Here is a 15,217-nt window from a genome sequence, read left to right on the forward strand (position 1 = left end):
CTGCGAACAGTTTTTTACTGATAGCATTCCAATCAATACGTTGAAAATCTTTTGTTATCTTGGTATTTTATTTTTGGGACATGGCTCATGGTCACCATATATTTCAAACACTAGCACTAAAATAGAAAGGCAAACCAAGGGATATTAACATTTATTCAAAACTAGGGAATCGACCAATTAATGAAATGGTAGCCATTTATAAAGCAAAAGGAGTGAGCACAGCCCTTTATGGGGTGGGTCTCTGAGGTCATGCAAATAGCATGGGCCTGAAAATAGAAGAAAATTGCTTTGTAAAACGTTTACTATACATACCTTCCTCTGCATCAAACAATATTGTACATAATGAGGTGGGACTACGGTTTTAAGTGGTTAGACCACTGCTATTGTGGGCTTCACTTTGGCACAGGGAAGAAACAGCTTTTACCGGATCAATTATTTTAGACTGTTTATCCTTGAATGATGCATTAAGTATTCCCTGGTTATTGTTTATTAACTCCTCCCTCAAAAGGCTGTTTAAGATATCCATTTGGTCAGATCCCTCAAAAGTATTGTCTCTAACAAAGAACGGTATCAAATAATTATTTTTCCAGCACAGACTGGATCGTAGATCAATGGTCGAGCAGAATAAACCAACGGTCGCCTTGTATAAATCTTTTAATTTGGAGGAGGGCGGTAATAAAGGCCTGTCACATGTGACTAATGTACAGCGTCATTTTGTGCTGATAAGACTGAGATGTGGCAATGTTCACTACCTAGTTGCATTCCCAAATATGAAGTCCTGCCCACCTGATATTGTGCCATGCCCTTGTGACAAAATAAGTAAACAAAGCACATTGCGCTTTCCATTGTTTTGTAATTTTTATCATAATTTAAGTGTTTTTATCTTAAATCGTTGTTTGCTGCTGAGAACATTAGGTCACACAAAGTAGCAATGAAAGTTGTGGTGACACTAGACCATTCTTCAATATGTTATAATGTTGCTTTGTTTATCTTGAAATAGATGATTGCGAGGAAAGTATTATGCTATAGTGTAACAAATGAACTGTTTTTTTTATAATTGTCACTGTAATTATATGTATTTTAATTGTCTTTTTAGATGTACTATTTTGCTTGTACTTTTATGGCTGTTTTCTTTGATAGCTGAAGAAAGATTTAAATGAATTAATGCTTCACATTGCCATACAACATTCCTGTAAAGCCATACATGTTGGCTTTGCCAATCTTTTCTTTGTTTACATTTTTAGAGGATACTACAGCTCTCCAGGCAGTGCTAATTGGTCCCATGCTTGCTGTTCATTTAATCTACAGTGAGCCACAACCCAGAAGGCCACTGCCTATAAACCAGGAAACCATCATAGAATGGTATTATCCATTGCGTATCATTGTTATACCATTCTATAATTACAAACATATTGGGTTCTAAATATGCAGCCCTGATGGAAAACAAAGATACACTATATTCAACACTGTGACTAAGTTTAAATTTATATGTTATTGCAAGCATATGTCCACCATGTTTAGGTAGTGGCATGTATCCTTTATCTACTTTTATCATTTCAATGTATCTTGCATATGTTGTGGAGTTTTTATGTTTTATTGTGGTAGTGTAAGTGGGTGAATTCAAGAATGAGTCAGCGGGTGAATTAATGGATGCATGATGCATGAGTGCCAGGGTGCTTGTGTGGGTACTCATTGAGAGTCTGAACCCATCAGTAACTGAAGAAGCACCTCCATTAATATAATAGACCTGTTGGCATACCCAGTGCTTATTTTTGGGTCTGAGGCTTGTCTGTGAAGGGAGGGTGCCGGCTTCTTACAGACCCAAATTGAGGCTGTGAAGGAACTGTAATGGTGTTGCTAGTAGCTGTTGTAGGTGGTGATTGGCAAGCGATGGGAATGTGAATGCTCTTTTTGCCATAATATGCTCACAACACATCCACTGAATGTTCAGAAAAAACACTTAAAAATCCAGCTGCACTAAGGCCAATCTCAGCCTTTAACCCATTGTACGAGTACACGATGGTGAGTCTAGTCACAGTGTTTTGTAACAAATGTCCATTCACTGCACATTTCCACCCATCTTCATCATTGGAAAGCTTAGTCACTTTCCCTTACTCAGCTAAGCCATACTTCCCAACCCTTGCATAATTTCTTTCATTTCCTTCCATACTCACCCTTGCACAGGTTCTAACCCCTTCTACGACGCTTTCCTTCCCCCACGTCTGCTTCCACCCTACCACGCCTTTCCATCGCTGCTTCTTCCCAAACCTGGCACTCATCCTTTCCCACCCTAAAGCAGCAGGTTCACACTGCTCCAACCTTACATGCACCCATTCCACTCTTGCATAACCCCTTGGCCTTCCTCGTCCATGCTGGGTCCTAGCTCCGCCCACACCCTGTCAGGCCTCTTCACCTTTCCTTCACTCTGCCCAACCCCCTCACCATTTCTTCTCTCATTCCTTGTTTCCAATACAAACACTCAGACAGGCACAGAAGAAAGGCAACACCACTTCCTGTGTAAGCTTTTTATTAATGCCTCGTTTTGCACACCCCTCTGGCACTGTTCAACAGGCACAGCATCGGGACATACATTAAAAGGAAGCCCTCACTTCCTCTTATGGTTCCAGTGACCGTTCCCGAAATAATTGGGAAGTACTTGGAAGTTCGGTCTGGGCCTGGCTTGACTTATGATCCCCACTGAGTGAAGCGAAGGCCCGGCCTGAGTGCGACCAGTGGCAACGTACTTTACAACACCAGCAACTTTTACAAGACAAACATTGTCCCGCCATGATGTAAACAAATTGAAATGTGAGAGGAGATGTCAACATATCGCAACCAACCACTGCCCACAGCGATCATTAGAAGTTTGACACCCCCCTACCCTTCTCCTGGCCAAGGTAGGAACCATAGGGATCTGTAACACTTGGGTGCAAACACTGTGAAAAATAATTGTGAAACCAGACCCTTTGCACATGCAAATGATGACCATTTGGGTAATGTCTTCTTTCTCTCCAGTTCTTGGAGATCCAGAGATTGGGGGACGAGCCTGAACACACAGCTTGGAAAGACATCATGACGCTTGCACACACTGGTGAACACAGCTTGGGTGGTTCCACTTGCCTACTCTAATAGGGAGAAGCTTGGTGAGTACAGCCAGGTAAATGTCATTGTTCTGCACAAGAGGTATAGATTCCTTAGGAGGCATCAGAACTCCTAGTAGTGAACACAACTTTAAAGACAATATGGCTTTTGGCACAAGCTGCTGAACATGAGAGGGAACACCCTGACCCTCTGTAAACCTTATGCCGCATGACACATCCCGTAGTCCTTGCACATACTGGTAAACACTGCACGAGATGCTTTCTTCTCTTTGCACACACTGGTAAAGGCAGCACACAGCGTGCATTTGATGCCTCTTGTGCCATGCCTCATGGCTGGAGGTTTGTAGACCAGGCTCAGCCTGTACCTTTCCTGGACTGGAGGCTGAGATTCACGGAGGCAGTGGCGTTGTACCGCCTTAGTCCTAGAAGCGGCTGATTCCGCTGCGGTCTGAACTCTGGAAGGAGCTGAGTTCCCAGCGCTCCATCTTGCTTAGTTTGAGGTCTGGCCGCCGCACCACCATGCAGTAGATCTTCCTCAACACGGCCCGCCGAAGGAGAATGTACACCCAGGGATCCAGGATCTGGTTCCACGATGCCAGGCGTACCCCAAGGAACAAAAGCCACTGATTGCGTTCCATGTTGTCCATGTGACCGCTGCGGACATCATTCACAGACATCATCAGAAAAATCTGGAGAGAGTAGAAGAAAGGGCGAGAGTTTAAGATTGGCAAAATATCAAGAGGGGGCGGAGGTAGAAGCATATGGTAAGGCCACTCAGCTTTCAGAAGTTTAACATATCTTAATCAAAAGAGAGTAAACGCAATGATTTACTGGTGTCTCCATGTACCAATTACCTACCCGAAACCCTCAACCAATATTGGCCACTGGTAGTGTTAAGTGGTCACCACTATGATGTCAGGCGGCATCGTCATTGGGTTTTGCATTTAAGGACTTTATTCTTTAGGTGAGTACCGCCTCCTCTCGAGGGAAAGTACAGGTGGGATCTGTGTGGTGTAAACTGTCCATATACAAGTGATGCTAAGGATAATTTACACATCTGAACAACATCACCACCTCACTTTTCAATCTTACCCCTATCTACTGTACTTATATTAAACATCAACTTTCAGATACAGGAGGTAATTTTAACTTTTTCACTACACGGATCCCACCAGTACTTTCCCTTGTGAGATGGCAGTACTCACCTAGGGAAGCGAGTACCTAGGTGCAAAACCCAATGATGATGCCGCCCAATACTAAACCATAGTGGTGACCACTAAACTGCACCAGTGGCCAACATTGGTTGAGGGTTTCGGGCAGCTAACTGGTACACGAAGCCACCAGTAAGCCAGTAGGCAGGGGGAAAGGGATAAAGGTTCTCTGACTGAAAGTATGTGTATTCATCATGTGATGGTGTGTTATTCAAGCAATATAGAACTGTGCGTCACACTAGATATGTCAGTTCTGCAAAGAAGGCTCCTAACATACTTTCGGTTAAATTTGTTTCCTCCACTTTTATGGGGATGGTATAAACACTCCGATCCTATGACCTGTAAATGTGACATGGGTGTTGCACAAGACAGTTTACATATTACCCATCCTTGCCCTAGGTGGATGAGTTTACGACATAAGTATATTCACCCCCTTCTTTTGCCACTGAATGTTAAACAAGCTAAGCTAGCATTACTATATTTGAAGTTTTTAGAGAATTTTAACATATGTTGTTATGTAACACATTTTTAGAATGCGTGTATCACACTAATTTATTCATTTAACTTCTATATTGCAAAATGTTTTTAATTGCGTATCACACTTTTATGATTTGTTCTGTCAAAACAAAATAAGTTATTTTTCATGATGATGAATTTCAAAATTCAGTTTGGTCTTTCAAAGACCCATGCCATACTGCCATCACGTCATCAATATATCACCACAAATGTATGAAAGTTGTTTGCCATCTATGTTTTAGCATGATCAGTTTTTTGTATTCCATTTATAAAAATGTTAGCATATTTTGGAGCCATGCTGCTGCCCATTGGAACTCCTACATTTTGTAAACAGCAATTGCTTTCAAATCTGAAATATGAGCGGTATAAAATAATTTGTAGAATTCTCAACAGAAATGTTCATTTTTCTTCAAAGCAGTGATGTTCTAATATCCCCTATTCCACTGCTGTTCTAATATCCCCTATTCCACTGCTTCCTTTCCTTCTTCATGTGGAATGTTTCAATATCAGTTTACCACATCACAAGTAAACACATATCCTTACGACAATTCAGTATTCTCTCATTTGTATACTATATCAGTAGAATCCTTAATAGAAGTTGGAATACATCTTAATAGTTTTTTCAATGTTTATCAAGTTAAGTCGTCTATGGTACAAAATTAGATTCTTGCCCCGCCACAATAGTTCTCAGTTGAATATTTTGACTATCAGTGGCTTCTTCTAATGAGTAAAACATCTGATTTTTGATTACCATTCCTGGATTATTTTGTAGTTTCACATACTGTTGTTCCTCAAGAAACGATGCAATTTTTGCAACATACTATTCACGGTCCATAAGCTCTTGTCTGCTTTTTAGGTCGAGCATTTGAGACCTCTTTTATATACTTTAGTATATACTTATTATACACTTGTATGTGTATTTACTTGGTGGGCTCTGGAGCTCAGCCCTAGGACTTGTCTGCTTCAGCTTGTGAACTTCTATTTCTGTTCAACTGTATCTATTTAACAGTCTTGAAAGAAAACGACCAATAGAGGTCAGTTAAAATACCAGAATTGCTTACTGCTTGTTTAAATGCCTCAATTTAACTGTTTTGTGAGAAAAAGACCAGCAGGGGTCATTAAAATACCAGAATTGCTTTCTGCTGATTGACTTTCTTTTTACATTGTTGTGGCAACTGCCTCTATTTAACTTTCTTGATAGAAAACGACCAGCAGAGGTCAGTAAAATACCAGAATCACTTTAGCATTCTCTAGATTCCAGTCTATAGAAATTGTCTTCCACGAGCACTCGTAGACAATAATATTTCAAATCTTGTATTTTCAATTATATGACCACCGAAAGCCCTGATTTTATATTAAGAACAGAGCTTTGGACTATACCATTTCTCGCTGAAAGGCAATATTTCTCTCCATAAGTTCCTATACCTGGCTCTCACGCAGTTTGTTGCTTACTTTCCCTCCATGTTAAAGAACAGTAGGTGTTTCAGCACCCAGGCTAATGTGCTGCATAGCTAAATACATATAGGGTCCCAAAGGCGAGACCGATTGCATTGCAAATCCTTGTTTAAATAATCGAGTCATGTGTTTTAACCAACTTAGATAAGTGACTTTGCTCAGAATCAAAAAGCTTAATGGAAGGATTGAATTTTTGCTGAGGAAGGCCTGCTAGTGATATGCAATGTATAAGATTATTTCTTATCATTATAAATAAAGAGGACAGGGTTGCTTTAATCTATAAATAAATGTTGCTGCAGGCGCGAAGAACACTGAACACTTCGGGCCTGGGGCACCATGCCTCTCTGTCACTCTCTCCCTTTGTGACAGATATGATGGGACACCTGGTGCAAGTGACCTCAACCTTTGAGCATCCCCACAACAAGCCCATTAAAGTCTTTTCTAACGAAGTGTCACTGTTGGTAGAGACATAATAGGTGTAAAGGGGCAAGATCATCAGATGGGTAGTAGAGTACAACAAAGGCTGTGCTGAATCTGCACACTTGGCAACACCAAAGAAAGAGGGGTACGCAATGGCTGGCCCCAAATCCCATGTTTCACAAAGCTTTGATCTCTCATGAGCTGGGAGTCTTGCGAGCCAAAATCCACTGAACACTTGTGGGTTGGGTCCAATCCATAGGTATTTCTGCTGTTTGAGCCCTGGTGTTTGGATTACAACTCAGGGTCTGAGGCCATGGATGGCGAAAGTCAAAATCTTCAGTAAAGCTGTTTCTGCGAACAACACAAGTTTCTTAGCTGCCCACAGATTTTTTAGATCCCTGTAGATTTTTTGGACATCTTCCAGATTTTCTGACGTTTTTGAGATTTTAGAATTAACCTTCAGATTTTCTCTGCGTGTTCTTGTGAGCAAAAGAATGATGGTTTTAACCCAGATCTCTTGACTGGGGGTGAATATATGATTTATTCAGCATTCCGTCCATCATTTGTTTGCGTAGCACTTTTCGCCCTAAGTGGGATGGGTATGCCCAGACGTGGGTCGCTTGCTCACTGTGCCACTGGTTTCAAGCTAGCCTGGCTGATGAGGGGTAATACCTACAAACCGGTCCCAAGATGCTTGTTTCCGGTCCAGGGAGGACCTGGCTTGGCAATTCATTCTGGACTGTTCCCATGAGGCACAGGGTCAAGACTTATTTGCATATGGCAGGGTCTAAACTGGGGTGGCACGGTGAGCAAAAGAACAATGGATTTAACCCAGATCTCTTGACTGGGGTGAATGTATGATTTATTCAGTATTCTGTCCATCATTTGTTTGCGTATGCCGTCATTTTAAAGCACAATAAAAATTGTGTACAACTTTCCGATTACAAGGAGGAATTAAATGTTGACAAGTAGATGGAGTCACAATGGCAACTATTAACACTGATAGCCAACACTGGCAGTGAAGGGGGTACTACTCATTCATTGCAATAGCATAGCAGCTCAGGCTGAACAGGGGGTGTCTATACAGCTGGGCTTAATTTGCAAAAAAATAATGAAGAATTTTTGACAATTTGTCAGGGGTGGACATCGATTCCTCTTGGAATCTAGTTACAGAGATGTTTAGGGTAGGCAATGTAAATATAACGTTGAGCTACTGGTACAAAGAGTTGCTTAGTGAATCGAAAGAAAGTGTTGGGAAAATAAGTGAAAAATTGGAAAGGCATATGGGGATCAAGCTAAATTAAAAATTATGGGAAAAATCTTTCGATCTCAGCTATTCCGGTCTTAGAGGTGCTAATTTTGATCGGCGGGATGTTGTACATTACACCTTGATGTATTAAATAAGGCACTCTCAGCGGTCTTTAGGATTGGTCCAAAATGTGATGAGGAAGGAGGGGGTTCCACATGCTTTGGACCTGCTATTGGTTAGAGATATCTTGGAGAGGGGTGTTTCAAGTTGTACGGAAAGTAATCAGTTTGGATATCCCTTACTTTCCCAAGATAGCTCTTATAGTGTTTTTATTTGATGTCGAGAAACCGGAGCATGTTGGTACGGAGCACTTCCTATTTATAGAAATGTTAGTAGCCTGCTCTCTGATTACCTCTCAGTGGAAATCCTACACCACCCATAGGATGGACGAGTGGGACTGAAAAATGGTGAAGGTTAGTCAGAGGGAAGCCTGGTGCCATGCAAGAGTTTTTTGCATCATTCAATTTGGCAGGAAAAGAAAATGTTGGGTCTGGGAGTTATATCTATGATGTGCATGGTATTTCATGAAAGCACTTTCAAGAGGGCTGTGCACTGTCACTTTTTTGATGAAATATACTTCAAGGAAGTAGGAAAACTTGTATTTGTGTAAGTGTGTTGCATGGGCACTTTAATTGGTAGGACACTAACAGGAGTGTCCAGGTGGAATATTAAACTGTATTTAGAAGCTGGGGATTTGCATTGCTATTTCATGAAAGCACTTTAAATAGGATTGTGCACTTACATTTTGGCACTGAGCACTTTATATTCATAGCGATGTTGGTGGCCAGTCTTTGATTTCCTCTCATTTGAAATTGTCCACAGCCCCTATGGTGGACAAGTGGGAACGAAAACTGGTGAAGGTTAGTTAAAGGGAAGCATGGTGCCATGCGAGAGTTAACGCCATGGTCAATATAGCAGGAAATTGAAATCTCTTGCCTGGTAATTATATTAGAGATATCCACGGTTACTTCATGAGTAAGGGAAGTTGAGGATTCTGACAAATTCCCAGGTTTACGATACTTTGTAAATCTGGGAATGCAGCAGAATCCGTGGGTGTTGCGTAGGAACATCCAAAGAAACACCCATGGCACGCCCCTTGAACTCAAAGTGATGCGTGAAAAGGGGCCGTATTTACAATCGATCTACGTGGTGCCACGGGTCGTGCTAGATACAGCCAGGACAAGCCTTCGGAACGATTGTGTTCTTTGGCGTCCTGTACACCGGACACCAGTACGAGTATATTCATTGTATAAACTCGTGATTGTTTTCCCGCACTTAAGGGGATACTCTCCATACATTACACAGGATTGGTATGGATTAATTGGACCTACCTCCCTGTTGGGGTAATAATTTTTCTCTGGAACACGGGGGAACCCTGAGAGAAACCGAATGCGACGGTCCTGAAGAAGACCGGAGTGACCATACAGGCGCATCAAGAGCGGTCGAAACATGTTGACTCTGGCAGTGGTAGGAGGGAAGCCTTGAGGTTCCTAATTATCTCCTGAAGGCATTTTCCCATCCTTTGTTCACTTAATTTTTTTTTTTTTTTTATCCTGGTAAAGGTGCCAAGAGAAGTTTAATAAAGTTTGTATTCTGGTTGACACCTTTAATCAGTTTTAAATCACTCCTCATACTGCACAATTTTTTTGTCGCACTTTTCGGTTGGAAACACTTGGTGTGTGCACTATTTTCACCTCATTGAATGTGTTTAGTGTTGTGTTTGTTCAGTCTGTTTGACTATATGTTGGCTTAAGAGAATTTTTTTTTTTCCCCCTCCCTTATGCTCCGTCCTGTGTGGGGTACACCAGGGCGTATTGTAAGCAGGCCCAATGATGAAGCATGTCACATACCTCGGTATGTGAGTGAGGGCAGTATTTTCAAATAGAGTGATATGCCCTATTGGGGCTTGCTCTATCCCTTACCGTATTAGTATATATGGTTTTATGATTTACTCTATCCACCCCTTTTGTGTGTACAACTATAGGTTTCCGGGGGTTCGGGGTGGCAGAGTTTAAACTTATTTGACCCTCGCCCCTCTTTTGTGATTGTATGCCGTATTTACAAGGGCATGAATAGCCATGCAGGGTGCTTTTGCGTGACTTTGTAAATATGGGCCGGCACACTGCGCTGCCAGTGCGCCCAAAAAAGTGACGCACCAGCGGAGCAATGGGCTTGTGAATGAGCGCCCTTGTCTGCAATGTGTGTGTCCGCTACCAGGTGGCACTATGGTGTCTTACTAGGACGGTAGAAGCAATAAGAATTAGTTACAGCTCCTGCCATTGGGCAGACCCGTGAGCTTGCCAATGCGGCGTAGCTAACATGATCCAGTGTTGCCTGCAGTGCAACCTTTAGCCAACTGTACCTCGATCAGGTGTCAGGTTTAACACCTTAACTCAGGGGTGCTGCAAGCTCGTTCACCTACCTTTTGCATCTCTCTGTAGCTTCAACTTTCACCGCCCTAAGGGGCAGATTTATGAAGGCCCTGCGCCGCCGGTGCGTCACTTTTTCCCATGTTAAAAATTACGCACCGGCGGCGCAAGGCCTTCATAAATCTGCCCCTTAGTCCTGTGTATCTGTTCGGTTTAGTCTGATGGGTTCATGCTTACTGCACCTGGACATAATATGGGCATTTTATCTTCAGTGACTTTATATCTCTGACTCAGTTCTCTGTGTTATCTTCTGCACGTTCTTGGCAATAACTCTGGGGTTTTATCACCGAGAGGTAAATATCTGTGGAAGAATGATGCATGCAGACAGACCTCAGGGTTAAGTATGTTGTCAAGAGAAACGAGGGTATTATTGATTTAGCGTCATGCTTCTACTTCATGTTCCGCAGCAGCAGTACCCACAAAAGTCACAAGAGGCCGCTACTTCACCACTAAACGGCAATGTCATTTTAACTGGGAGTTGTCTAATGTTGTGGTCTGTTAGTAAAATGTACTCTATACGGCAACGTTTTCCAAAGTGTAAATCGGACCAAATGGTGAGTCTGCAGCCAGTGCTTTAAATGGGAAAAACTTAAGCACAGGTAATCATTAAAATGAGCTAGAGGTGTAGTCAGGGGGCGGGGCTGGGGGCGGGACTAAGGGCAAGACATGATGATACTTAACGACTTCTATATTAGTTGCAGCACATACCAAAACACATGAGAAATGTGTTTATATAAACAAAGCAGGTTAACTCATTACGCAAATTGAAAGAGAAATGCAATAATATGTTAACATTTCCTTGTTTTTTGCAATAGTTGCACCTTCTTAATGCCAGGCTGTTAATTGCTGTTGTTTGGCACAATACTATATATTTTTGAGCACGTGAGAAGGAAGAAACTGAAAATACCCCTGCTTCGAACCAAAGCTCTTATGGCACCAAGCAAATGAAGCAAATCACCATGGCCCTCCCCAGGAGATATCTCTTGTCTCTTCTATCGATCTATCCATTCATCAGGGCTTTAAGTGGGATGAAAAAACTGGGGGTCTCTGAAAGGGGAGTGGCCAGTGCAATTAGGGGTGTGGCTTTAAAACACAGGCTAAAAATCTGTGTTTAGCAAAGTGTGCCACCAGACTTGTATTTTGCTGTTTCTGTCCTAGCATCCAGATATATGACACAACAAGTAACATCATACCTACAACAAGTACGGACTATTGGCTTTGTCAATGGTTATTAGTTGCATAAGATAAATAAGCTGCAACTATGGCTTCTTACATATAATATTGAAAAAGCTTCCACTTAAAGCCCTGGTGACCCTACCACAATGTTGCTGCTCTTGCGTTGCAGAAAGAGAAGAGAAATCGAGAAAGAAAATGACTCTTTAAAGGATTTCCCTTCCCCCACAACTCTCAGCTGGCATGACATCATGCTGTAACTTCTCCACTAGTGAGAAGTGAGCAGTGTAGGCAGCGCACATCGATGTGCTTGCTATCCCGAAACGGGTCTCTGTCGGGCTATTTTGCGCCCTGGCACTTTTTTCCAGACTGCAGTGACAACAAGTTGCAGTGACAGCAAGCTGCTGTCACCTTGCTGTCACTGCAGTCCAGAAAAAAAACGGACCGCCTGTGCCAGGGCTCAAAACAGAGCCCGATAGAGACCAGTTTCGAGGCCCCCTTTAAAAAACTGCCTGTGCTCAGACCCCTTGAGACCAAGCCCACTTAAAGCCCTGCCATTCATCCTTTCATCCTACCATTTACCTGCTGATGTCCACCATTTAACCTTTACATTCTGTCAGCTATTCAGTCTTTCATCCATCATTCAGTTTTTCACTATTCCGTCTTACCACCCTTCATATCCAAACCTCTCCATTTCCAAACCTATCCATTCACCCATCTCTTTATTCACCCTTTTGCTCATCCACCAATCCTTTCGCTCATTTATCCATGAACCCTTTCACTCCTTTATTCCATCCACCCTTTCACTCAATCCCACCTTTCAATCATCCATCATCCTCCCTTTCATCCATCCTCCCTCCATTTTTATTCACCCATCCAATCTTTCACTTATCCACCCATCATCCACCCTTTTATCCAATCATCCAACCTCTTTCACCCATCCATCATGCTTTCACTCATCCATCCATTCATCTATACATCCACCCTTGCTCACTCACCCAACCACCAACACTCCCTTTTACGTTATTTATGAATCTTTGTTGCCGAGCAGACATGTACACACAAAGTGCCACCCATTTTCTTTAAAATACCTCCAGAGATTCTCTCTTTCTTTCACTTTATTCTAATGAAAAACAGTTATGCAAATGCAGGCCAACACACAAACACAAGCAGGTAAACAAAAGACTAGGGTATGAGAAAAGCCATGTTATACTCTTCACCTATTATGGCTTCTTTAATTGACACCAGGGCCGGACTTGCCGTAGCCTGATTGCCACTGCAAGGGCACTACCATGATTCCTGTGTTTGCACAAATGCACAGGATAGTGTGAATGTGATTGACAGCACAGGGGCTGAACGGACCCTGCTCTGTCAAACAGTGTGATGGTGAGCACCCGGACATTATTCGAATGAGCCCTGCTGAATTGCTCAGCTGGGGCTCAGATCGGGGCTATAGAAGCGGTGCCTTGGCTGCCAGAGACATGTTCCACGCCTGCTCATCAGCACTCACAGCCAATGATCCTATCTTTTCATGAGTACCGGTACTCTCCTTGGCAGTAGAAAAGTGCCGGTACTCAGAGTGATGAATCTAAGAAGTGCCGGTACTCAGTACTGGTGAGTACCGGCCCATTTAAAGAACTGTCAGCAGCTGCTTTCTGGTAAGTCATGAAAGAGCAATAAATAAAGACGACTTTAAATTTGCATTTATCTTGTCACATTCGCTGCTATTCAAAGCCAGAATCAGTCTCTGTCTTCTGATCATTTCTGAGTCATCTTATAATAGGAGGATTGGTGGCTCCTCTCCTTTCTCTGACTGCAAAGTAAGAGGATTTTTAAAAGTGAATATAATCTTGCGGAGGTATATATATATATATATGTGTGTAGGGCGCAAGTTATACAAACTTGTGGTGTCTCAGTTATTCAACAGACACCCGCTGGCATGTCCTCATGTTCTATCCAGTGGCTGGGGCGAGGGGTGAAGTTCACAGAGAGCTGGCTATCCCTGAACAGGGAGTGTGATAGATCGCAGGAGGAACTGTGTAAACATTGGGCAGAGATTGGTGTGTGGGACTACGACCCTCATGTAATTCCCATTGGGGAAGGATTTAACATTTGTACCTTGTGTGGCTGACATGAAACTCATCGAGGTAACCGCTATACCCGTACGGCATGGAAGCCGTATGATTACTCAAATGGAACATGTGCAGCCCTCCCATTGGCTGACAGTACACCAATGACAGTGGTGGGTACTCTATTTACAGCCAACCGGACTATGGGGCAGATTTACAAGCCCCTTGCACCGCTTTTGCGTCATTTTTCCCATGTTAAAAATGACGCAAAAGTGGCGCAAGGGGCTTGTAAATCTGCCCCTCTGTGTTTTACCAAGGCTTTTCCAGCATTTGATAAAGGCAATCGAACCGAAACGTGTCGTGGAGGAAATAGCTGATGATCATTAAATATTTTTAAAAAAACAACCCCGTGAATGCTCCAGTTTCGTTTGGAAGTTGCTTCGCAGCAAGGGAGTTCCCGTCCTCGCAGTGGATGATAGCACCCTTCCTGAGTTCGGAGATTTTGGTGGAAGGAAAACAGGTATATGTATACATCACTAGGTCTGCTTTTAAAACAAAAAATGAATATGAGGCCTTACTTCATACTCTGCTACAGAAGAGGTTTTTCAAATTTGCTAAAACTGCTGGTATCAACACCAATAATTTTCAGAAGCCTTGTGATTTTAGGGAACAGATATCACAGGCCACTACCCCAATCTGCAAAGATTTCCAGCTCCAGTACAGTTCACCACCTGCCACTTTTATGCGCAGATCAATATCTTGACCACAGTCCGATAAAGCCATATTGAAGGGCATGTTCAAAGTTGCGACATTTACAAACAATTGCTGTCAGAGGAGAGCGCAAAAAATTGTAGAGAGTATGTTACTTTTGTAATTTATAGCATTTTGAAAGCATATCTACTATCTACTATTACATTAAAAAATCAACCCCGCCTGATGTCTGTTAAAGTTAGGTGGAAGGCAAAAGTCAAAAAATTGGGTCAGAATAAAGTTACTAAAGAAAAGGGTCATGGTTCTAAAGAATTTGGTAGCACTGTTCTACGATTCGGAGGAAGGCAGAAGATCCAAGGAGGTTAAGATGGTTAAAAGCCTAATGAATGAAGATATAGGGCAGCAGAGAGAGGATTGAAAAAAGCTCCTGGATTGGAGGTTACAGATAAGTGACAAGGGCTGTGGGAAGTAGGGTTGCCACCTTTGTCAGAGAGTACATGGGGTGGGAGCGACTCTAGGGAACTGAGGAGTTTGTAGGGAAGAAAGTGTGATGGACGGGGTCCAGAACTTTCAGAGCGCTTGTCAAAAGAAGGTGTTGGGGCTATGTGGAGGTGGGATGGAATCAAGATTTGTGTTTCTTTGTGTGGGATTTTATCCCAAAAGTAACACAAGGCAGCACTTAGCACATATTTTGATGCAAACCCATATTTACTAAAATCACTAAACATCAGTTTGAGTCAAAAAAGTGTACCTACCCGAAGCTGGCATTGTGAGGAGAAATACCTTTATTTTACCTCCTCTTTGCATGTGTGATGCATTCTGC

General features: G+C 42.5%; 1 protein-coding gene across 1 annotated transcript in view; it reads right to left on the reverse strand.

Moving 5' to 3' along the window:
- Positions 1–2,510: 2,510 nt before the first annotated feature.
- Positions 2,511–15,217, reverse strand: part of LOC144772747 (prostaglandin E2 receptor EP1 subtype-like) — a 56,946-nt gene continuing 44,239 nt past the window's right edge. The window contains exon 3 of the mRNA XM_078657292.1: positions 2,511–3,790. Within this exon, the coding sequence (XP_078513418.1) occupies positions 3,524–3,790 (267 nt within the window). The 3' untranslated portion in view covers positions 2,511–3,523. The remainder of the gene's footprint in view (positions 3,791–15,217) is intronic.

The sequence above is a fragment of the Lissotriton helveticus genome, chromosome 1_1 (assembly GCF_964261635.1).
Source record: "Lissotriton helveticus chromosome 1_1, aLisHel1.1, whole genome shotgun sequence".
Lineage (NCBI taxonomy): Eukaryota > Metazoa > Chordata > Amphibia > Caudata > Salamandridae > Lissotriton > Lissotriton helveticus.